Below are 22,595 nucleotides of genomic sequence, written 5' to 3'. Positions count from 1 at the left end.
GGCTTACTCCCATAGAATGTTCCTCACTTAAGAGAATTCTTGGATCGAAACCAAGATTTGCAGGCGCATGTCAGGCCTCTGTTGAATTCCAAATAAGCAGACCCATTGTAGATAACAGATCTCTTTATTGAAGAAAAATAATACACAGAAGCAAGGGTTACCCTTGCTAGAACTGAAGAGCAACACTACAAGCATACATCTGTGTTACCCTCACAACCTCTCCTTCCAATTTGAACCTTGATGCACTTATTAACATGCCAGGCTCTCAGTCTTCCCCAGCCAAGTTTCCCAGGCTAAAGCATGTACAAGCTTCTGGACACAGGTATTCCTAAGTGCATAGATCAGTCCAGCAAGGTCCAATGATAAAACACATGCAAATGAAAGAACTGTTAGAAACTACTGCACAATCAAAACACCAGCCATGGTGACTGAGGAGAACTAAACCTCTGAATCTTAGAGCCAAGAGGCAACATCAGGGGAAGGCCATGGCCCACAGCTAGCCCTCCAGTAATTGACTACTGTATGAGACAGGATGCTGAACTAGATGGACCATTGGTCTGATTCAGCAGGGCTCTTCTTATGTTATGTGTCACATTTGGAGGCACAAGGACCACCAAGAGAGGGGCTTGCTGGCTGCTTTTGCAGGGTCTTCTCCCCTAAACGGGCTCACCAGCAGGCAGGGCTGAACATGGCTTCCGCATATCCCTTACTTGGAGAGCCACATGTTGGTGTAGGTAGAGCTTTGGAAGCCACTGTGTTGTTTCCAGGGCCACTAAGAGCAACTACAAGAAACTATTTTTGAGAGACTAAACCCCCACTTAATATATTTCCCCCCTGCCAATTCTGGGGGTCTCCCAAGGCTGGAGAAAAAATGATCTTTTTGTCAATATGGGCCCAATCCGCATATTTAGATCTCTGCAGATTGGCCCATCCTTGGCTATTCGATATATAGATACACAAGATAAGAGAATGGACAGAGAAATATTTTTCTCCCTCTCCCCAAATAGTAGGACTCAAAGGTTGGCAACAAAGTTGATAGGCAGTAGATTCAGGACACACAAAAAAACTTTACACAATAAACAATTAAATTGTGGAGTTTATTGCCAGAGGATTTAATGGGGGGTCATAGGCATTTTTTTCTTCTTTTGCTGTCAACTCACGGCCAACTTATTATTATATTATTTATTAATTTATAGCCCGGCGCTCTTGGAAACCAGCTTGCGACGGGTCACAACAAACAATTCAGACAATAAAACCCAATAAAATACCCATTAAAACCCCAGTTAACTACAATTACATCAAAACCCAACAGATGGTGGCCACATAGGGCAGCCTTTTTCGGCTTTCTTACCACTGAGAAACCCCTGAAATATTCTTTCAGAAGTGGTGTCATCATGCAGAATATGGCTGGGAAGCATAATTGTGTACTTGCCCACACAGGATTCCTCCCCTTTCTACCCATCACTGGCCATTTTGGGGGTGGGGGGTGACCCCATATGATCATATCACCCAATAAATGTTTAATAAATGTATAAAATACATTAAAATTAATTAACCCCCACCCATTCAGGAAACCCGTCCATGGCCACCAAGAAACCCCAGGGTTTCACGAAACAGTGGTTGAGAAAGCCTGATTTATAGCTTTTGTGCCTTTAGGGTTCTAGGCTGCCCTTCCCACCATGCAAGGATCCTTCCCAGGTGCCATAAGTTCTACTGCTTCAAAAAGCAGGGAGGGCAGTTTTGCCTACCTCCTTCTGTTTCCTTTCTGCGGCCATCCAGGTCCTTCTAATCCAAATGGGTCCCCCAAACCTTGGCATCAAATCTAGGGCACCCACAAGATGCTGCTGGAGAAAAGGGAAGGCAAGGAAAAGCCAGCTTTGCTGGTGCTTCCGTCGGTGCTGCCAGGATCTTGTAGACCCGAGTTCAAACCCCCACTATACTGTTCAAGCTTGCTGAATTACCTTGGGCCTGTCAAAAAGCTGATTTTGACCTACCTCACAGGGTTATTGTGAACATAGAATGGAGTAGAGAACAGTCATTTTGGGTACCCACTAAGGATAAAGTCAGAGTACAAATGAAGAAAATAAACAGGATCCAACACATTATATACAACTGTGATTCGGCTTAGATGTAACCAGTGGGAGCGTTCTCATCTTCTGCCCTTTGAATGTTCTCATCCCAAGCTGCTTTGGAAAACCCACCTTGGTTTGTTTTTTAAGTCGTGTATTGAAATTGATTTGTATCCTGCTCTCTCTCCAAGGAGCTTAGGGCAACATAAGCAGCTCCGCCTTCCTCCTTTTTTATCTTTAGCCTGCAAACAAATAACTAGCCCAAGGTCATCCAGTACATTTCTCAGCATGCCAGGATTTGAACTCGGCTCTCTCCAGTCCTAACCCAACACTTCAGCTACTCTAACACCCTGGCTGTCCTATGACTCTTGGCAACAGCTTAGCATGTTTATGTGTGTGGGAGAACGGTTATTTGAGAAACTGTAATGCTTTCATGGCTGCACAATCAATATCTTCCCCCTTGCACAATGATTACTAGAAACTTAAATCAGTTTATGATTCAGTACTGGGTGAGCTGTCTCCTTGCTCCCCCTGTCAAACATTACCGTTGTGTGTGTCCGGTGCTTGTGAGGAGATCTATGAATTGTTGGTGCCTCTTTTTCTCCAGGGAGGAGAAAGAGGTTGGATCCATCCAAGATGCCCCCCAGTCCCTCTGTCAGTCTGTCCTCCCTCCCTCTCCCTCTTGGTGTTGAGATCTATCCAGTTAATGAGCTTGGTGAGCTAATGACAGCGTCAGGCAAGGGGCAATTCCCCCCTAATGTTCTTCTGATGATGAAATCCCCCCTCTGCCCCACAGGGCATAAGTGCACCAAATGCATTGGGATGCCCCTCTTGGGGGTTGCAGCCGGCCCATTAGCTAGCACGTGATTACAAACGGAGGGTTGGGGGGGGCGGCTGTGTTTGTGGCGGTGGCAGCCGGTGACCAATTCCGGAGGGAGCAAAGGAGTGGGTGGGGGCTATTCAGTGGGTGGGCGAAGGCTGGCGGCGCACTTGGGCACAGGGGCCCCGCCAAGAGCCTGCAGAGAGCCCGTCCCGTCGGGAGCTCGCTGCAGGGGGGGGGGGGGGAGGAAACCGAGCGGCACCAGTACAGTCGCTCTGCAGGTATATTCGGCTGGGGGAGGGGGGGGGTGGCGCTTTCCTGCAGCAGCTCTCTGCAGAGCCTCCCGCCCGGCCTTCAGGCCCGCCAAGGGAGGGGCGCGAAGGCCGTCGAAGTGGGCGAAGCGCACGCACAAATTCCCCCCCCCCCCGCATCGTTTTCGCCTGCCTGGAGACGTTAATGCTCCACTAACCTATATGTGCCGGCGAGCGGCAGCCCCAGCGGCTGCCGGGCCAACCCGCTCCGGTTGAGCACCGCGACTCTCGCTAAGGGCTGGTTGCGGGGAAGAAGGAGGGGGGGGAGAAGGACTTCACTAGCCTGGGCCGAAGGCGGCCAAGTCCGAGCTCAATCCCCAGCGGGGAAAGACCCCTGGAAGCGGCGTCGGCAGCAGCAGCCGTCGACGCCCGGGGAAGCGCGTGTCGGGCACCGCGGGCTCCCAGATGGCTCCCGGCCAACCCGCCGCCCCGCTCCCCCCTTCCCCCGGCCGGCCGTGCTGTCTCCCCTCCAAGGCCCCCCTCCGAAAGCAACTTGCCGGGCGGGAAGGGGCGCCCCTCTGCCCCCTCGCCAGGCCCGGGTGGGGCGCGGGACGGACGGATGCATGGAGCCGCCCAGCCCGCAGCCGTCCGGTCCCGCCACGCGCCTGCATTGCGACGCCGCCGGCCCGCGCGGGGCTGCTCCAGCTCGGACGGAGGCTCTTGGCGGAGACCCCGCGCCGCCGCCGCCGTGCCCTGCCCTGCCCCCTCTCCGCCGCAACGCCGCGCCCCGCAACGCCTCGCCTCGCCTCGCCACGGCTGCACCAAAACGCGCGCCCCCCTTTCTGCTGAGCCTGCAGCGGCCGCCCCAGCGGGAGGCGAGGGCTGGCCGGGCCGCCGGGCGCTCGCCGTCTTCCGCAGCCGCCGCGGCCTCCCGCCGCCCCGCTGGGGGACTCGCCTCCTGCCGCAGGACTGCGCCTCGGCCCCGCGCCTGAGCCGCCGCCGCCGCAGCCGGCCGGAGCTGGGGCAGCCCGCGAGGAAGGCGCCCCCGGCCGGCCTCCCCCTCCCCCTCCCCCCGTCTCTCCTCCCCCTCCCTCCCTCCCGGCGGGGGGTCCTATGAATATTTCAGCAGCTCGCCGGCAGCTTTGCAAAGAAGGAGGAGGAGGAGGAGGGAGGGAAGAAGGAGGGGGCGAGAGGGGCGCGGGAGGCGGAGGAGGAGGCGGGCGCCTGGCTGGTGCTGCTGCTGCCGCCGCCGCCGCTACTGCTGCGAAGCGCCTTGACGCATTCCGGCCGGGGCTTGGTGCAACACCCGGCCCACCGCGGCAGGTAAGAGGGGACTCCCTGGGCACCGGCGCGGCTCGTCGCCACCGAGGCTTGCCTGGGGGCTTCGGGCGGGGGGGGAGACAAGCACGAGACGAGGGCAACTGCGGAGGAGGACTTCTCATTTCCCCCCTCGACTCCGGGGGCCGAAGAGTCAGCGACTCCCCCTCCCCTTTCCCAGGACTTCAAAGCGTTTCCTCCCCCCTCCCCCTTTTGCGGCTTTTCAGAAGACATCGCGGAGCCTCTTCTTTTTTCCTCCCCCCACCCCCCGCTCCCCATTTCTCCGGGCATCGGTCGGAGGCTGGCCAATTCCCATGCGCGTTCGGCTTCTGAGCTCGACGCGTGAAAGTCGGGGGGACTCCTGCGGAGAGGTCGGGGTCGCGAGGCAAAGTTGTCCGGGAAGCCAAGGGAGGCTCGAGAAAGTTAGCAGGAGCGAAGGTGCAGGACATTGGCCCGGGGGGGGGGGGACACGGGCGAGAGGAGGATGCCTCTGACAGGGGTGGGGGTCCCGCATTTCCCACTTTCGAAGTGGACTCTCCGTGGTTCAGGTTGCGTCCTGCCAAGAGTCGCATGCAGCCGCATCTGGGGTCTTGCAGTTTGGCTGCCTGGGTAGGAGAGAGGTGTTTGGGTTTTTTTTTTGTTTTTTTTAAATGAATATACTTCTTGTCCCTTTGCAGTATCTACCACTTGCCTCCCCTTCCCGGAAGTGAGCTTTATTCTTTTGCATAAATAGCAGAAATTAAAGAGGAACCCGGCGGGCCGGTCCCGAGGAAGTCAGGAGCAACTGGATATTGCTGACTCGGCATTTCAAGCCATTGCGTCCATCCCGGCTGCCCGCATTTATTTATTTATATTTTCGGGGGAGGGGGAGGGGGGGAGAAAAGTGTGTGACTACAACAGCAGGAGCCGCTGATACGCCGCCGCTGCCGCCACCGTTGCAGCAGAGATGGTCTCGATCTGGAGGAGAGCAGAGGGACTGCATTAAAAAGACACCCGCAAGGAGCTAAGGAGGATCCCGGCCTCCTGGCTTTGCCAGGGTCCTCCTCGGAGACCTCAGCTGCCCCTTTGGGTACTACTAGAGATTTCCTCTCCCTTCCCTCCCAAATGTCTGCTATCCTGTACCCCTCCCTTTCTCCAGCCTGGACACTTCTCACCCCATTCTCATTCCTATATCCTTGAGGTCCCCAGCCCCTAATAACCCACTTTCCATCTTGCTCTTGAAGCTGTCCGTACCAGGACCCCATCTCTCCTCTGCATGTACTCTGTAGTTCTGTCTCCAGACCCAGCCTCCCCTCCCTCCGAAGTTCTCCATTCTTCTCTCTCCTCCGGTTCTCAGAACTCTCCTCCTGCTGCATCACATCTCACCTTCTAATCTGTCTGCCCCCATCCCTTTGCCACCATGACTGTGATGGTCGGGGAGAACATGGATGAGACTTCTGCATTGCCAGGCCATCCGCAGGACAGCTACCGGCCTGGCGCTCACGATGACCACGAATGTTGCGAGAGGGTCGTCATCAACATTGCCGGCCTGAGGTTTGAGACGCAGCTGAAGACGCTTGCCCAGTTCCCCAACACCTTGCTAGGCAACCCCAAGAAGCGCATGCGGTACTTTGATCCGCTGCGGAACGAATACTTTTTCGATCGGAACCGGCCCAGCTTCGATGCCATTCTCTATTACTACCAGTCCGGAGGCCGGCTGCGTAGGCCTGTGAACGTGCCCTTGGACATGTTCTCGGAGGAGATCAAGTTCTACGAACTGGGAGAGGAAGCCATGGAAAAGTTCCGGGAAGATGAAGGCTTCATCAAAGAGGAAGAGAGGCCCCTGCCCGAGACGGAATACAAGCGCCAGATATGGCTCCTCTTTGAATACCCCGAGAGTTCCGGGCCGGCCCGGATCATTGCCATAGTCTCTGTCATGGTGATTTTAATCTCCATAGTCATCTTTTGCTTGGAAACTTTGCCAGCCTTGAAAGCGCCTGGCAGGGAGTATACGGAGCTCCTAAACCGCAGCGACAACTCCACCATGCTGCAGAAGTTCAACATCTTCACCGACCCCTTCTTTGTCGTGGAGACCCTGTGCATCATTTGGTTTTCCTTTGAGTTGGTGGTGCGTTTTTTTGCCTGTCCCAGCAAAGCCGAGTTCTTCAAGAACATCATGAACTTCATAGACATAGTTGCCATCATCCCTTATTTCATCACGCTGGGCACAGAGATGGCCGAGCAGGAGGGGCCCCAAAAAGGGGAGCAAGCCACCTCTTTGGCTATCCTGAGGGTCATCAGACTGGTAAGAGTCTTTAGAATCTTCAAACTCTCCAGACATTCTAAGGGCCTGCAGATTTTGGGACAGACCCTCAAGGCGAGCATGAGGGAGTTAGGGTTGCTTATCTTTTTCCTCTTCATTGGGGTGATTTTGTTCTCTAGCGCGGTGTATTTTGCCGAAGCGGAAGAACCCGAGACTCATTTTGGCAGCATCCCCGATGCTTTCTGGTGGGCAGTGGTTTCCATGACCACTGTGGGATATGGTGACATGTACCCTGTGACAATTGGAGGCAAGATAGTTGGCTCCTTGTGTGCCATCGCTGGTGTGCTAACAATTGCCCTGCCTGTACCTGTCATTGTGTCCAACTTCAACTACTTCTACCACCGAGAAACAGAGGGGGAAGAACAGGCTCAGTTACTTAAAGTTAGCTCTCCTAATTTAGCATCTGACAGTGACTTGAGTCGCCGTAGCTCCTCTACAATCAGCAAATCTGAGTACATGGAAATTGAAGAGGATATGAATAATAGCATAGACAATTTTAGAGAGGCTAACCTCAGAACTGGCAACTACACCATAGCCAACCAAAACTGTGTTAATAAAAGCAAGCTGCTCACAGATGTTTAAATATATATATATATATAAATGTGTATATATATATATCTATCTAGAAGGAGACACACCGGCAGCTTGAAGACTCTTAAGTGATCTGTGGTCACTCCTTGTAGATGCTTTATGAATAGTCTTTGAATGCTTTACCTCGTAGATGCATTGTTGCATTGTGAAATTTTTTGCTCAGCGATTCAAGAAGCTTTCAGGATCCATGAAAAGATGCTCCTTTTTTTGGGTTGTTTTATTTTAAAAGGGTATTTTCCAACTGGCATAAATGGTTAACTATAAGTCTTTCAAGCTAGCCTAGTTATAAATAAGAATTGTATGCTTATAACTCTAGATTTCCCCGCCCCATTACTTTCAGTTTATTTTAATTTTTTGTTTAAAAGATCAACTCCAGAGTGGACTCTTTAAAAAATATTTAACATATGCATGGATTCCAGGAAAAGTTTCTACCAAGACCCTGCACAATGCATCCTAGAAAATGCATCCAAACAAGTTGCAGCAGAAACGTGTGGCAAATGTTTGCCTTTCTTTAGTCTGAACAAGATACCTTTCCTTCCCTTACAAAAGGTTTTGTAGTTCTTATCTGCAGATCCACACACAGCACCTTATAAAAAAAAATATGCCAGGTCTTTTTGGTTTTTGCTGTATACACTCTTAAAATTCAGGGGTGGGGGGGAAGGCAACATCTGCAATGCTGCTAAGGTTTCTTAAATGCAGATGGCTTCAGTGTACTTCTCCCCCCTCCCCTTCTCCAGAACTGGATGCAAACCTTTTTAGCTCCTTCGTTGCAAGATAGCACAATAGAATTTACTATAAGCATGTTTGACTTTCATACTATCTATTTTATAACTGCATGCCTGGAACATTACCTCAGATGATAGGGGATAAGCTTTCGTTTCAACCAATCTTCTTAAAAATAGGCCCTTTTCTTTTTTCTTTTTGGTTTTGTTTCGATTTGCATTCACCAAAAGTGCACTCCTTTTTATTTATTAAGTATCTGATTATTAACTAAAAGTACTGTATTTAAGTGCGTATGTTAGTCAAATGGGAACAATAACTTTTGGAGATCAAAGCATGTTCAAATATTCAGCATTATGGCCTATTTGACTAAGGTGTAACTCAAAAAAAAAATAATTAATGCATGATTTCAGTAATAAATACAAAAGAAAATTAATAATAATTGCTTGTTGGGAGTTGAGGGCCAGGAAGAGCTCGCCGGAGAGATTTTTCTTTTTCCTGCATTGCTCAGGGAAATGCGTTGGCTTCTGTCCAGGCCTTGTTGGAAAGTAACATATCCCATCCCTTAAAGGGAAAGCTATATGGAAAATTATGAAGCCCAGTTTATATATAGCAATGCCTAAATAATCTGTATCTCTTAGAGCAGAAAAAAAAGGTGCAGAAGCATGCCTTTTGGTGCATTCTTAGAATGTAAAATGGAACTTAATCTATTATATGCATCCAAATTGCAGCCCAGTTCCTTTCACAGTCATTGTTTGAACCATAGAGACATTTTGTACTCCCCTAGGACTCTTCGGAGAGACTCCACCTCTTGAGTTTAGATCGTTGCTTAGTGCCTTTATCCTTACAGCCACTGAACTGCTGAAAGTGCCTCTATGAAAAGAGCTGACTCTGAGTAGGACGGGGACAGACATGGCAAGATCAAGAGTGCGCTGGGCCAAGTACACGCGCATCGGAGAGCGCGAGGGAGGGAAATGCTGTGAGAGGCAGAGGAAGAGGGCAAAGACCATCAGTGTGCAAGCATGCCTCATCTCCCCCCACCAATGTTGTCCCCCTTCCTTGCCGGGCAAGGTGGCTTCTACAGCGTGCTGGCATTTGCCTTGCCCAAATAAATTGCGGTCTTGCGCTTAGAAGACTCAAAAGTCCACCCCCCCAGTTTTTTAAAAGAACTTTGGCTGCTCTCCATATTGGAGGGGGGGGGACAGAAGGTTCAGCCCATGCTTCCCCGCTCAGACTCTTGAGCCTGTCCCTTGAAACAAGCCAGCTGAATATTCGGCCATCCGTCGCCGCAGATTGCTGTTTAGCCAGCAGGGCTGGATGGTTGCCTTCTGACTCCCTTGGTCTCTTTTTGGACACTTCTGCTTTACCAGCGGAGTGTCTGTCCCCTGTTCCGATCCCTCCAGATTCCTTCGGCTTCTGGAACCTGATCTCCTTGGGACTCTACTGCTCACCAAATAACTCCCCTACTTTTATTGAGGGTTGCAGGTCACAGCACTGTGAGAAGGCGTTTTCTCCAAATATGCAAGTTTTGAGCTATAGGCCCTGCAAATGGATTAACTGTGGATGTTAACCAACAGAGGCACCACCCTTTTTACGATTTTTAAAGGTTAGATCCTTCCCCCACCCGCAGGCATGATGTAACCATTTGCTCTGCAGTTTCTGTTCCTCCAGGCCCACATCTCATCCTCAATGGCTAGATCTCAAATCATGACAGTTCTAAAAGGCACTGAAACCTGGAAAAAAAAATTAACTATGCAGTTATATGTAGAAGCCTGATATTCCAGGTGTACTGAAAGAAGCTGTTTTTGTGGTTTCTGTGAGTCTAATGGTAGGAAATAGTCAAACTTCTTAAAGAACTGATTGCAAAAAAATGCAAGGGGAAAGCCATTTTGCATTTCCAGTAGGAATTTCTACACTGTCATTACCGTTTCATGTTCTTACCCCCCCCCCACACACACACACACTCCACCCTACAGATACTCTTTTCCAGACTAGGGTACCAGATGTGGTCTGACCTAGACTTTCCAAAGCTCCAAAGTTTTGGAAAGGTTGTAACCATGACTTGAAAGTCGTGATGTCGCCCCATCAGTAAGACAGCTCACTACTGTGTGGGGTCACTAATCAGGAGGTATCCCCTCGCCCCCCCCCCAAAGAGATTTTGAGGCCTTAGATGGGCAGCTTGGTGAAATTACATGCTGACTGGTTCAGTTATCTGCACTGCTGGACTGACCCCTATTCTGCATGTTTAAGAGAAATAATTGCATGCAGTGGTTAGGGTTATGGCTTCTTTTGCTTTTAGCAGGGACGGGCGAATCTTTAGGGCTGGGGGGGGTGGCTGGGGGAATTATTATTGTTGCTTACTCATTTATAGCTCATGATGATGACAAAGGAACTCGATAAGAATGGAGTACAGGGAATAACCTCATGTAGCATAGGCATGCATTACTTCTGGCAAGGATTCTCCCGCCCCTTAAAAGTCAAGACAAGTTGCTTTGCACTGTATAGTGCAGAAATCTCTTTGTAGGTGCACTAGACTACTGCCTGATTCTTACCAATAAACTTTGGATTTATTTTTTTTTAAATAATTTCTCCCACATTTCTTTTTTGTGATTGATGGGATCTAAAATGCGGGTGTGGAAGTGTGCCCCCTGTGGGAGTGGCCAGACAAGGGGTGGAAAAGTAGGACAGAAATAATTTGGTTAATTTACAAGCATAGGAGGAGCTGCAAAGTTGGAAGGTCTCCCTGGCATCAGTGTCATGTCATGGATTGTGACACGGTGCTGGTGTGGTCGTTGGTTCTCCCCACATTAAGCATTTATTTACTGATTCATCAAGTGTGAGGATTGGGCCGTAGCTTAACTGGACTGATTCTGACATGAGGGTGTCTTTCATCTTGGAAGAGAGGCATTTCATATGATTAGAAAACATTGATACCTATTCAGACAGTAGACGTTTGGGTACATTTTAGGGCAGGAGGTTCAGAGAAGGACCTGTCCCATGAGTCACTGGGAAGTGAACAAGAGGTATCCAAGAATACGGTGTTGCATTTATGTACCACCCATTCATTTCAGTGAGGCCTACACAGGAGGACCTCTTGACTGCAAGTTAGTGTTGTCAATGGAAGAGAGATTGTGCACCTTTTCAAGGAAATACATTGTGGTATTCGTAAAAAGGACAGTTGGGAATACAGTACAGACTTCTCTGCCCGGGGTGATTAATGGATTGTCTAAAAAGTAATGTGACAGAAGCTATATAGGAATGGAGGGAGATACCCTGTGTCTCAGACAGAGGGATGAGAAGTCCAGATAAATGGGTCTGCATCACTAACATTAAAAAATCCAAAACAAAACTCCCCAAAGCTGGCTTGAACTGGAATAGGACTGTGGAATTGATGTGTTTTACTACCGTGTGAACAGTTTTGACTATGGGTTCTCTCATTACTGACCTCCCTTCTAAAGGAGAGTTTAGATATATGGGAAGTAGAGGAAATGAGTTTTTGGTCCCAGTGGCGCTCCCATTATAGTAAATATTAAATAAACTAAAGCAGTGGTCCTCAACCTCCGGTCCGGGGACCGGTACCAGTCTGTGGATCAGTCGGTACCGGGCCGTAGCTCCTCCTCATCCTCCTCCCCGGCTGCTGCCTCGGGGGCTGCCCTGTCACTGTGCCATGGCTCACCTTTGGTGCTCTCCATCGGCCACCATGGCTGGGGCTCCCCCTCGGCATGGCACTGTGCAGCTGCTGCTGGCAGCGTCCCCAGCGGGCGGCGGGAAGTCAGGGGCGCTGGCGGGAAAGCAAGTGGAGCAGGGGCTCAGGTGGTGGCAACGTCCCTCGGCCAAAAACTACGCCCCTCCCGGGCCTCAGTAAAATTGTCAAGCATTGACCGGTCCCCGGTGATAAAAAGGTTGGGGACCACTGCCCTAAAGGTTCTGTACTCCCGTAATTCTGCTCCGTCTGACCTGGTCTACCCAAACCCTGAAATGAAGTGACAAGGCTATTTCTGAGCCCTAGCATTTCAGAACGCAGGCAGGGGTGTTGAGGGGCTTTATGACCCACGTCAAGCCTAGAAAATCCCTTTTACTCAAAAACACATGAGGGAAACTTATAGGGAGTGAGGTAAGGGGTCATGGAACAGCATTAACCCATGTTTATTACCTAGCATCCCAGAGGCAGAAAGTTTGTTCATATGCTCAGAGGGGCACATTCAATCATAAAACCTTTCTTCATGCATTCTGAACCGGTACAGTCCTAGAACAATTTTAGCAGGTCATCTGTCGTTTGTGTGGATCAGGCATCTGTTTCGGGGCTGCACGAGTCTCTGATGTTGGGACCAGAAGAATTTAAATATTTCCTCAGTTTGGTACCAGCTGAACATCCTAGAATTTCATGCTGACTTCTAAGAATGTAAAAACCTTTTTGTCTTTTGACCTGTCCTGCCTACTTAGCCATTCGTATGCATCAAGCTCTAAGCACATATATGAGTAAGTGTACATAAACCCTTAACAGTTGGACCATTCAGGCAGCACACGAAGACAGTATTGCAAAGCCGTTTCATTTTTCTTTCTTTCTTTCCAACTCTTCTCTAGAGACAATCGTTGACATTAAAAAAGGTTGGTTTGGGAATTTTCCCCGCCTTATGGTGAAACTATAGCACAAATGAAATGTAAGGCATGACTTGCAATTTAGAAATAAATTAAGGAGCAGCCTGGAATACATCTTGCCAAATTCTATTCAGATGGTAATCCTGGAATGTTTGACCAAATATAAGTTTTTTTAGTTCGCGCTGTTTAAATTGTTACTGGTTGACCAATGTTGACTTCAGAGCTGAAAAAGGGAAGTATTTATGATTTTGAAGTGCTTTTTAAATTTTTTTTTAAAAAGGCATAGGCTCCCTTTTGGAAAACTCAACCTTTCTGTTAATTCCTGTGGCAATGTCGGATTCAGTCACAGGAAAGTGGAACTACACTCTCTTTATTTTTGCTCCTTCATCCCCTTTTCTGAGCCATTTAGTCCCAAAGCGAGAATTGACAGCTCTGTTTTGTGTAAATAGCATTATGGGCTTCTAAATTAACATTTCACTCCAGAACAGGTTGTTTCAAAAAGACGGGTATGCGTGGCATTTGTTTTCTTATGTCCTGAAATGGTGTTGGGTGTTAATCAGAATTAGCCAATGCCTTTATTTTCACAATGGAATTTCGGACACGATTAATGTCTTCAGATGTGCATCAGTTAAGGTCAGAAACTTGTATGATCTGAAATAGCATGCCTTGACCTTCTGAAAGAAATGTCAGCTTTTTACCCTGATTTCTTTGAAGACAGCCCTGGTTGATAATTGTGTTCCTTTGTTTTGCCTCTTCTGATCATAATGTATATATGATTTCGTCTTCCTGTCCAGCTTTTACCATCCTTTGAGCACATCTGAGTTCTTTGGGGGCATATTTGTCTTTTATTAAATTGTTGTTTCAATGGCATTTCTATAATGTGATTGGAATCAAATGTATATTTTACTTTTGTACAAAAGTAAAAAAAAAAAAGGATATTTTTATGACTAAATTTAACAAAGAAGAAAACGTTAGAACTTGCTGTTTCTTTCCAGGTCATTTAACCATATTTTTTTTCCCAGCACATTGGTTTGAAACTATGTAAATAACTGCTGTGGGTAGGAATGTAAATGGATTCTTTGACATACCTCTCATTTTAAAGATCCAATCTTATTGTTGAGCGAGGTTGTGGAATGGTTATTCGCAGAAATATGCTCCATCAGGGCAACAACAAACCATTGAAGCTGACTTGGGTCTTTTGAGTTCCATAATTTGCAAATTGCTTATACTTTTTGGGTCAAGTATGTACCTCATTGTCATTATTACTGATCATTTGACTTCACCGTAGCTGAAATAGTTTCAAAATCGTTTGGTTTGTCAGTTTTTAGGACAGTGAATGTTATTGGTTTATATATAAAACATACAAAAGTGCATAGTTTTCTCTATGCAATTTTTCTTGCTTCTGTCACTTTTAACATCTGTTCATACTTGGCATCGATTAAAGATAATTTTTAAGGATCTTACTCAGGAATACTATTGACTGGTTTATTGTCTGGAGTCCAGTTTTTCTCCTGCCCCAGCAACATGTAATTGGGGGACATGTGGGAAGATCACTGACGGTTGGAAAGGGGGAAATTGTGCCCTAGAATGGTGGTCCCCAACCACCGGGCTGCGGCTCCCTGCCTCTGCAGGGCCGTGCCGGGCCACCCTCCCTGCCGCGGCGATCATGCCCTCCCTGCCGCGGCGATCGCCCTCCCTGCCGCCGCCAGTCCACAGCCTGAAGAAGGTTGCGGACCACGGCCGTAGAACACATACGATGTCAGAAAAATCTGGTTTTGGAAATCACACGTTAGGTTCAACCGTCTGGTGCATTGGTGAAATGGAAAAGAACCCATTGGCAACAGAAATGATAGATCTAGTTTATACGTTATTGTTAGATTCTGTAACAGTTTTATGATTAACAAGCATTTCCTGTTTGAATACTCTAAATTGTTGATGGTAACGATTTGCAAACTTTCTGTCCAGGTCAGTAGTCTTTTCTGAAATTGACAGGCACTGAAGTCACTGTAGTGTTGATTTTAGCACAGCTATATTGTAAGAAAGCAAGGGTTTTTGCATAGATACTGGAGCTTCTAGCAGTGATTGGCTAAGCTGCGGCGATGTCACATAGGCGAGGCAAAAAGAAGATTCTCTGGATTCCATTGGCTGAGCCGCTCAGAGCTCAAGGACAGGCAGAAAGGTCTAGGAAGGAAAGGTGCAAAAGAAACATGGGTTATAGAAGCAGGGGCTGGATTTAGGAGTGGGCTGTAGGCTGACAGTGAAGGACTGTTTATGTACTGGGAACTTCATTGCCCCAGCTCCCATGCAGGAGCACAAATCGGGGGTGGATGAGGTGTACCGGGCCAAATGTTCCCCCATGTGGGTGCAGGAAGAGGTGGGACAACTTGCCACGACTAATACTCCAGCCTGCAGCCTGATATGAAACCTCAAGTGCATAAACAGTCAAGAGTTCTTGGAGGGTAGAATCTGGAGTTGGGAAAGGGTATGAATGGAAAGAGGAAAAGATAATGGACAGAGGGAAGGGTCTGAAAAGGGAAGGAGAGAATGGGCAGAAAGCAGAAGTGGGTTTTTTGGTACAGACACCTTGTGACGTCAGTGAGGCAGAGAGCTCTGAGAGAACTGACTGGCCCAAGGTCACCCAGCTGGCTGCATGTGGAGGACTGGCAAATCAAACCCAGCTCTCCAGATTAGAAGGTTCCACTCTTAACCCCTACACCAAGCTGGTGAGAACTTTTGATGGCCAGGACATGCAGAGGTTTAGAATTGCATTGTGGTTCTGGAGCAAGTTGCCATATCTTTGGCTAGCAAGTGGGATAGACTAAACTATTCTTAGCCTAAAGTTTTTGTGTATAGTAGTTTTTACCACTGTCATCTTTTGAGTATATGATGGTGTTGAGGACGTCAAGAGCTCTTAAAACTAAAAGGCTTTTTTGATGCTTCTGTTTGAGTGATGATTTTACCCCACTTGTATGAAAGCTTGACTTGATCTTCCTGTGTGGGTAACACAATCAGTTGTGAAGGATTGCTATTCCAGAACAATAGTGCGGTATTCAATGAGGCAGGGATTCACCATAAAATATCAGAATAAGGTCAGACATGAGGTATGCAAAATTTCTCTAATGCCTACATTGCTGCTGCTTTTGATTTTAAATGGCAAAGATTTAGGAATTAACACTAAAGTAGTTTCTATGTTTTTAGACAGGGTCCAGAGTTCATCATATGTTAATTTGGTGTTGATGCATATGGCACTTTTTTGAAGCTTTTGAGACGCATGGGAAGCATTCCTTCAAAGCTGGGAGCTTCCTAACCTCCTGACACTGTTTAGTCATCTGAACAATTTTTGGCTCCCCCAGCAATATCAGAATGCTTTCTAATATACAACGGCAGTAATTTATGTACTGATTTAACATCAGCTGTATGTGTGGCTCAGAATCCATGAAGTATGTTATCAGATGTCAGCCACAATTAGGAGCTAATTTCTGTTACACACCTGATTTATAAAGACTTAACTTCTCCTTGTGCTCCGCTTTTATGGTGTCATATTGTTTCCTGTTTTTCCAGTTCATGATATGAGAACCAATTCACTTTTTAAATCTTCTAAGCCCATCTCTAATAAGTAAAGTCTGATACATCACTGGATAATCCATTGCTTCCTGGCCAGTGCAAGCCATGGTGAGGCCTTACAGAGGAGAGATAAGTAACCATGGTATTCATAAACATTTTACAAATCTCGCCTTTAAAATAATTGCCAGTATCACATAGTGGTATTATCTCTGGGTTCTATTTTATTTATTTATTATTGGATTTCTATACTGTCCTCACATAAGGGCTCGGGGCTGTTTACAAAATGGATTAAAATGCATAAAAACAGTTAATAAATTAAATTAAAATTAAATATTAAAAACTCATCAACTCACTAACAAAATCCTGACTCCTAAATATTCTACTTACTGAACTGTCCCAAAGTAAAACAAGTTTATTTTAGATATGTATATCTGTATATCCCCTACTGGATGGGGGATACGCTTCTAGGTAACACTGTGTGTGAACGAGACCTTGGGGTACTTGTGGATTGTAAACTAAACATGTGCAGGCAGTGTGATGCAGTGGTAAAAAAGGCAAATGCCATTTTGGGCTGTATCAACAGGGGCATCACATCAAAATCACAAGATGTCATAGTCCCATTGTATACGGCACTGGTCAGACCACACCTGGAGTACTGTGTGCAGTTCTGGAGGCCTCACTTCAAGAAGGACGTAGATAAAATTGAAAGAGTACAGAGGAGAGCGACGAAGATGATCTGGGGCCAAGGGACCAAGCCCTATGAAAATAGGTTGAGGGACTTGGGAATGTTCAGCCTGGAGAAAAGGAGGTTGAGAGGGGACATGATAGCCCTCTTTAAGTATTTGAAAGGGTGTCACTCGGAGGGCAGGATGCTGTTTCCGTTGGCTGCAGAAGAAAGGACGCACAGTAATGGGTTTAAACTACAAGTACAGCGATATAGGCTAGATATCAGGAAAAAAAAGTAATACATTTGGGGTAAGATGATGGAGGTCCACACTCAGGGTGTTATGAGAAGGAAGGACTCTTCTGGTCATCATCCAGACTTAAGTTCTTGACATCAGCCTTTGGAAAGGGATAATCAAAATTGGGCAGGTTCATACGGGAAGGAGGAGGAGGAGGAGGAGACACTTTTAATACTTTGGCCTAAAGACATCTAAAATTTTTCTAAGGAGGCCACATATCAAAAGGATGGCTCAAATTAAATATGTTTCAATTCTGCTTTTGCCATGAGAAATGAAGCTGTGAACCTTTTTTGTGCCATTTCTTCTTTCCTCTTGCCACATTCTTCTTTTAAAATGTCTGTTGTTATATGGCCATCAGTAATGTGGAAACTGCTAGGATGTAAAAATGCTCTATACGAAGCAAAATAATCAACAAAGACATCAATAACAATGGGACAAACTGAAACTTGACCATAACAGCTTTCAGAATCTAGAAGAAATGAACATGGCTGTACCAGTTTCTCAAAGGTTAAGACTTGGATTACAAATGCTTGCTTGTTTATTTCATCTACACCCTTCCTTTCTCTCCAATGAGGACTCAAAGTAGTGTACATTGTTCTTTCATTTTATCAACAACCACATGAGATAGGTTAGACTGAGAGTATGTGGCTTGCCCAAGGTCATCTATCGAACTTCCATGGCAAAGTAGGGATTCAAACCTGTTTCCTGGTCTAACCACTATATCACACAAGCTCTCGTGTGTCCAGAAACAAGTTGGAAGCCAGTGTAGGTTGTTTAAAACCAATCTGATGATCAGTGTGGTTTGTTTTGTTTTTAAAGCATGCAATTCAGGGTTATTCTGTACCTTCTCCGTTATGTATGTAATGCCCACCAAACATCCCATACTTTCACTTTGGATTGAGTATGCACAACCACCCATGTTGGATATTGCACTTTAGATTTTCCTGTTTGCACACAGCTAAACTCAGCTGCAAAGGTACACTGAAAAAGCATTATCCAACATGTGCGGAATGGGACGAGGGTCTATTTCAAACTTTGTTGGGTGCAGGACCAAGCCAGCATTTTCTCCCCCATTAAGTTACAGTTGATGTAGGACGACCCTGTTGGGTTTTCAAGGCAAGATACGTTCAGAGGTGGTTTGCCGTTTCTTGCCTTATTATGGCAACCCTGGACTTCCGAAATCCTTGGTCCTCTCCCATCCAAACCCTAGCCAGGGCTGACCTTGCTTAGCACCTGAGATTGGACTAGCCTGGCCTATCCCGGTCAGAAAAACAGCATTTACTGCAATCAAAATAAATCACGATAACACAAGATGTAGTGATGGGAGTCTTTACATTTATTATAAAAATGTATCAGATACCTAACGTAGGATAGCTTAAAAGAACCTTCTAGTCTATGCCTAGACTCCTAGGCTGGAATAGTAGAGCTGGGACTAAGAGATTTTATGCCGCCATTTATTGTTCTTTTTATTGTTTGGTAATTTTTATTGGGGAATTAATGGGGTTTTAGTGTGATGTTTTTTTACTGTTTTATATTGTAAACTGCCACAGGACGGCAATTGCCGTGAGTGGCAGTATATAAATAAAAAATTAAAGTAAAAACTAAACTTTGGAATATTCAGGGGTATCTGACTGGCTACTCTTGGAACCAGGATTACTAGATCTAGCTAGACCATTAATATATTTTTAAAACTCTCTGTTTTTCAACATGTGTTTATGGAAATGTGCGGGACCTAGCTGGATCAACTTTACAGATTCATTGTGCCACATGAATGGCTTCAGTGGCAGGGTGTGTGTGAGTGTGTGTGTGTGTGTGTGACTATGCAGGGTAGGAGTGGGTTGGGGCAAGAAAAACGGTGCAAGGAATCTCACTTTTGCATCCAGATAGTATTCAAAGGTGCTTTGACTGTGACTACCTCCCCCCTCCCCAATGCATAAACACACACACACACACAATCATACTAAATCAGTTTGGGAAAGATCTAAGCTAAGTGGAGGAAAATGTGGGAAGTGGCAAAGAGGCAAAGTTGTGTCTATTCCTGTCCCCCCAAAGAGAAAACTCCTTTGGTTTGGAAGAGTAATAGGAACAAAGCTTCCATGTGAAAGCAGCCTGAGTTGTGGGAATTTTAACTTGTGCCACTTATACCTATAGACCTGAACAACCACATTCAACTGGGTTCAGTACTTGTTCTTTTCAGGGTGTATGTGGCAATGAGAACCATGGATTGACATAGTGATGGCAGTATTCCCCCCCCCCTCCCGTGAGATATTGTGGTTCAGCAATAGAGCATCTGGTGGCATTCAGAAGGTCTTGGGCTCAAGCAAGTTAAAAGGATCAGGTAGCAGGTGATGTGAAAGGCCTCTACCTGACTGCAGGTCTCTGTAGACGATACTCTCCTTGATGGAAACAGCAGTCTGGTTCGGTATAAGGCAGCTTTGTGTGTGGTGCTTTATTTTGCACATTATCTTCAGTGATCCATGGAAAAGAGTAATAATGGGGCACTTATTCACCAGTGGGTGAATGGGTTGCTGCAGAAGTAAATGCAAGGACAGTAGCTCCATCTCTACGTTGGCTGAGTGGTTTTGCATGATTTTATTTGCTAAATGTTAATCATCTAGATTGATTTTGCGGAAAGAACCCTCCTGAACCCTCCTGATTTTGCGGAACCCTCCTGATTTTGCGGAAAGAACCCTCCTGAAATATGAACATATCATGCCTCAATGTATGTATATTACTTTGCCAGGTATCAAGGATCTTTTAATCCTGCCCTTTGTCCACGGGAATGTTTTCCCATGAAATTCCTTTTGGACATTTCGCCTAAACAGGGATCTCAGGTTTTGCTTTCGATTTTTACACCTCAGGTTGCTCAGAACTCTGTCGCACCTATGAATTTTGTTCCTCTTGCAGTCTCTCAAGTTCGGCCAGGAGAGAGATCTCAAAAATTCATTTCTAAACTTGACATTTGGATGCAGCTCTATTCTTAACACATTTCATAGCTTGTGTTGTCACTGGTGGTGGTGCTTCTTGTGAGGACAGATTGTCCTAAAGGCCTGTAGTAGTGCATCATGTTTGCAAGCTTCTGCTTATATTGGAGGTGCCACAGAATTTTTTGGCTAAAGCAAAATGTTGAGTGGTGTGTGAAAGTTAGACTTGAAATCAGACGTCAGGAATTGGGGGGGGAAAGAATTTTGATAAAACTAGTGGAATTTTGAGAGGGGAGGGGGGATCCTATCAAGAAGAAGATCCATTTTTTAAAAAACCCTACATTTCACTACTTGAAGGAGTCCCAAAGTAGATTACAAACACCTTTCCCTTCCTTTCCCCTCAACAGATGCCCTGTGAGGTCGGTAGGGCAGTGGGCACTCTAAGAGAACTACTCTATGAGAACAACTCTAAGAGAACTGTGACTGGTCCAAGGTCATCCATCTGGCTGCATGTGGAGGAGTGGGAAATCAAACCCGGTTCTCCAGTTTGGAGGCCACCACTCTTAACCAGTACACCATGCTGGTTCTCCACAGAGCACTTTCACACGGCCTGAATTCTCTGTTTTTCCAGCGCTGGGATTGCGTGGCTGATGAAAGCAATCTTCACTCTGTAGGCAATGTTTTAATTTTTAATTTCTTTTTACTGTATTGAAACTTAGTCATCAGTTTGGAAGTTTCTGCTGACATGAGCTATGAGGAATTTCAAGGGAGTAGGAATCAAAAAAGACTTCCACAGGACTATGGGATTTTATGTAGGGATTCCCCAAATTTGACCATGAACATGTTCAACTGTTAAACATGGCATGTTTGAAGGTGGTTGTCAGATGTGAGCCAATTGGTCAGTCTGTTCAGTTCATGCTGAACTCTTGCAAATGCCTCCCAGACTGGGTTTACATTGGATTTTCCCAAAACTGAGCATGTGCAAAGACTCTGCCATTTCAAGTTGAACGACAGTCATCAGGAACACTAAGGATTACTTAGATTACAAAGGGCAGAACTTTATTGAAACACGGCATCTATTGATTTCAACTATTTGTGAGTGATCTGATCATGTATTTCAACAATTGCCTGCTGAGAGGAGCTGTTATGCAGCAAGGATGAGGGGGCAGAAGAACTTAATTAGGCTGCGTGGGAACGTACATGTACAAAAAGCCAGTTGGACTGTACTGCATAGTTAGGCAGGACAGAGTGGGGAAAATAAACCCTGCGGAACACCCTCAAACTATCAAACTGATTGTTGAAGAATCAGGTGTCTGTTTCCATCTGGTCATGAGCTGAATTGACAGGTGTTCATGCATCCGTAATAACTTGTAGTGTCGCTTCCACATAATCATGGACTGTATGATTGCTTCTGAGGGTTTTTTTTTTAATATAGCATCATTTTAAAAAAAACAGTTTTGCCTCTAAAGATAGCTCATCTAATTTCTATATCACAGCATTATTAGAGGAATAGTAGTTATCACAGATATTATTATTGTCATGTCCCATGGCAATTCTTCCCAAGAAGGCAAACTTTGAGTTTCAGAGGGAACTTTCAGTAGTTTATTGGAGAGACATACAAACAGCTACATAGAACGCTTCGTTGCGGAAACTGACCACATACAGAAGTTAGAGACAGATATAGAGCCTGGCTTGCCCTCCCCATGCCATTTGTTCCCACAACTCTGTGATCTTTCAGAAGATACTCCTTTATCTTCAAAGAATATGCATGATTCATAACCTAACACTTAGAAGTGTAAAGGACAACCATAATATTCAGAGTATGAAAAGAAACCACATGGTCCAAGGGCCTGAGAGAGCCTGTGAAACCAGGAGGAGGCATTCAAGGGAAAGAACTTGAGAGGAATCTTGGGACATTGGTCAAGTAACGTGGCATAAGGCAGAAGTGAATATGACAATTATTAATGGGACAACCTATGAGAACCATTGGGATGGGACCCCTTCATTTCCTCTCAAACCAGGGGCTGACTCTCCTGTGTACCCGACTCCAGTTCGCATATTTAGTGATCCACATGCCAAGGTCCTTCTTCAGAAATAGCTATAGCCAGTTTTATTCAGTCATTTCCCACGGAACTCATGGTGGTACACATGGTACTCCCCACCTCCATTTTATCCTCACAACTCTGTGAATTATGTTAGGCTGAGCAAGTATAGTGAACCCAAGGTCATTCAGGAAGTTTCATGGTGAGGAGAGGTTTCAATTTGGGTCTCCTGAACTTCAGTCTGACACTTTATGGTGCCAGGTCTAATTTAATCATCCTAATTCAAAAGTCCTTGGTGGGTTCATAATCATCCTAATTCAAAAGTCCTTGGTGGGTTCATGATGTGCAGGCCTGGTTCCAGCATCTAGAAGTACTGACGTCATGAAGTTGGGCATATGCTGAAGCTAATAAATGCCAACAATTGTGGGGATTGT

At 46.2% G+C, this 22,595-nt stretch overlaps 1 protein-coding gene across 6 annotated transcripts in view; it reads left to right on the top strand.

Moving 5' to 3' along the window:
- Positions 1–4,305: 4,305 nt before the first annotated feature.
- Positions 4,306–22,595, top strand: part of LOC143824094 (potassium voltage-gated channel subfamily A member 1) — a 148,783-nt gene continuing 130,493 nt past the window's right edge. For 5 of the 6 annotated variants that reach the window (XR_013226685.1, XR_013226686.1, XR_013226684.1 and 2 more), the window contains exons 1-2: positions 4,306–4,463; positions 5,135–6,741. Coding sequence is in view for 3 of the 6 variants with exons in the window: in XM_077310974.1 (XP_077167089.1) it covers positions 5,857–6,741 (885 nt within the window). In the remaining 3 variants the exon portion in view is untranslated. Of the gene's footprint in view, positions 4,464–5,134; positions 14,133–22,595 lie in introns of those variants that run through there. The other variant, XM_077310973.1, reaches the window with a different exon arrangement.

Source organism: Paroedura picta, chromosome 14, assembly GCF_049243985.1.
Source record: "Paroedura picta isolate Pp20150507F chromosome 14, Ppicta_v3.0, whole genome shotgun sequence".
Classification (NCBI taxonomy): Eukaryota; Metazoa; Chordata; class Lepidosauria; order Squamata; family Gekkonidae; genus Paroedura; species Paroedura picta.
This window is presented reverse-complemented; position numbering and strand designations above follow the sequence as displayed.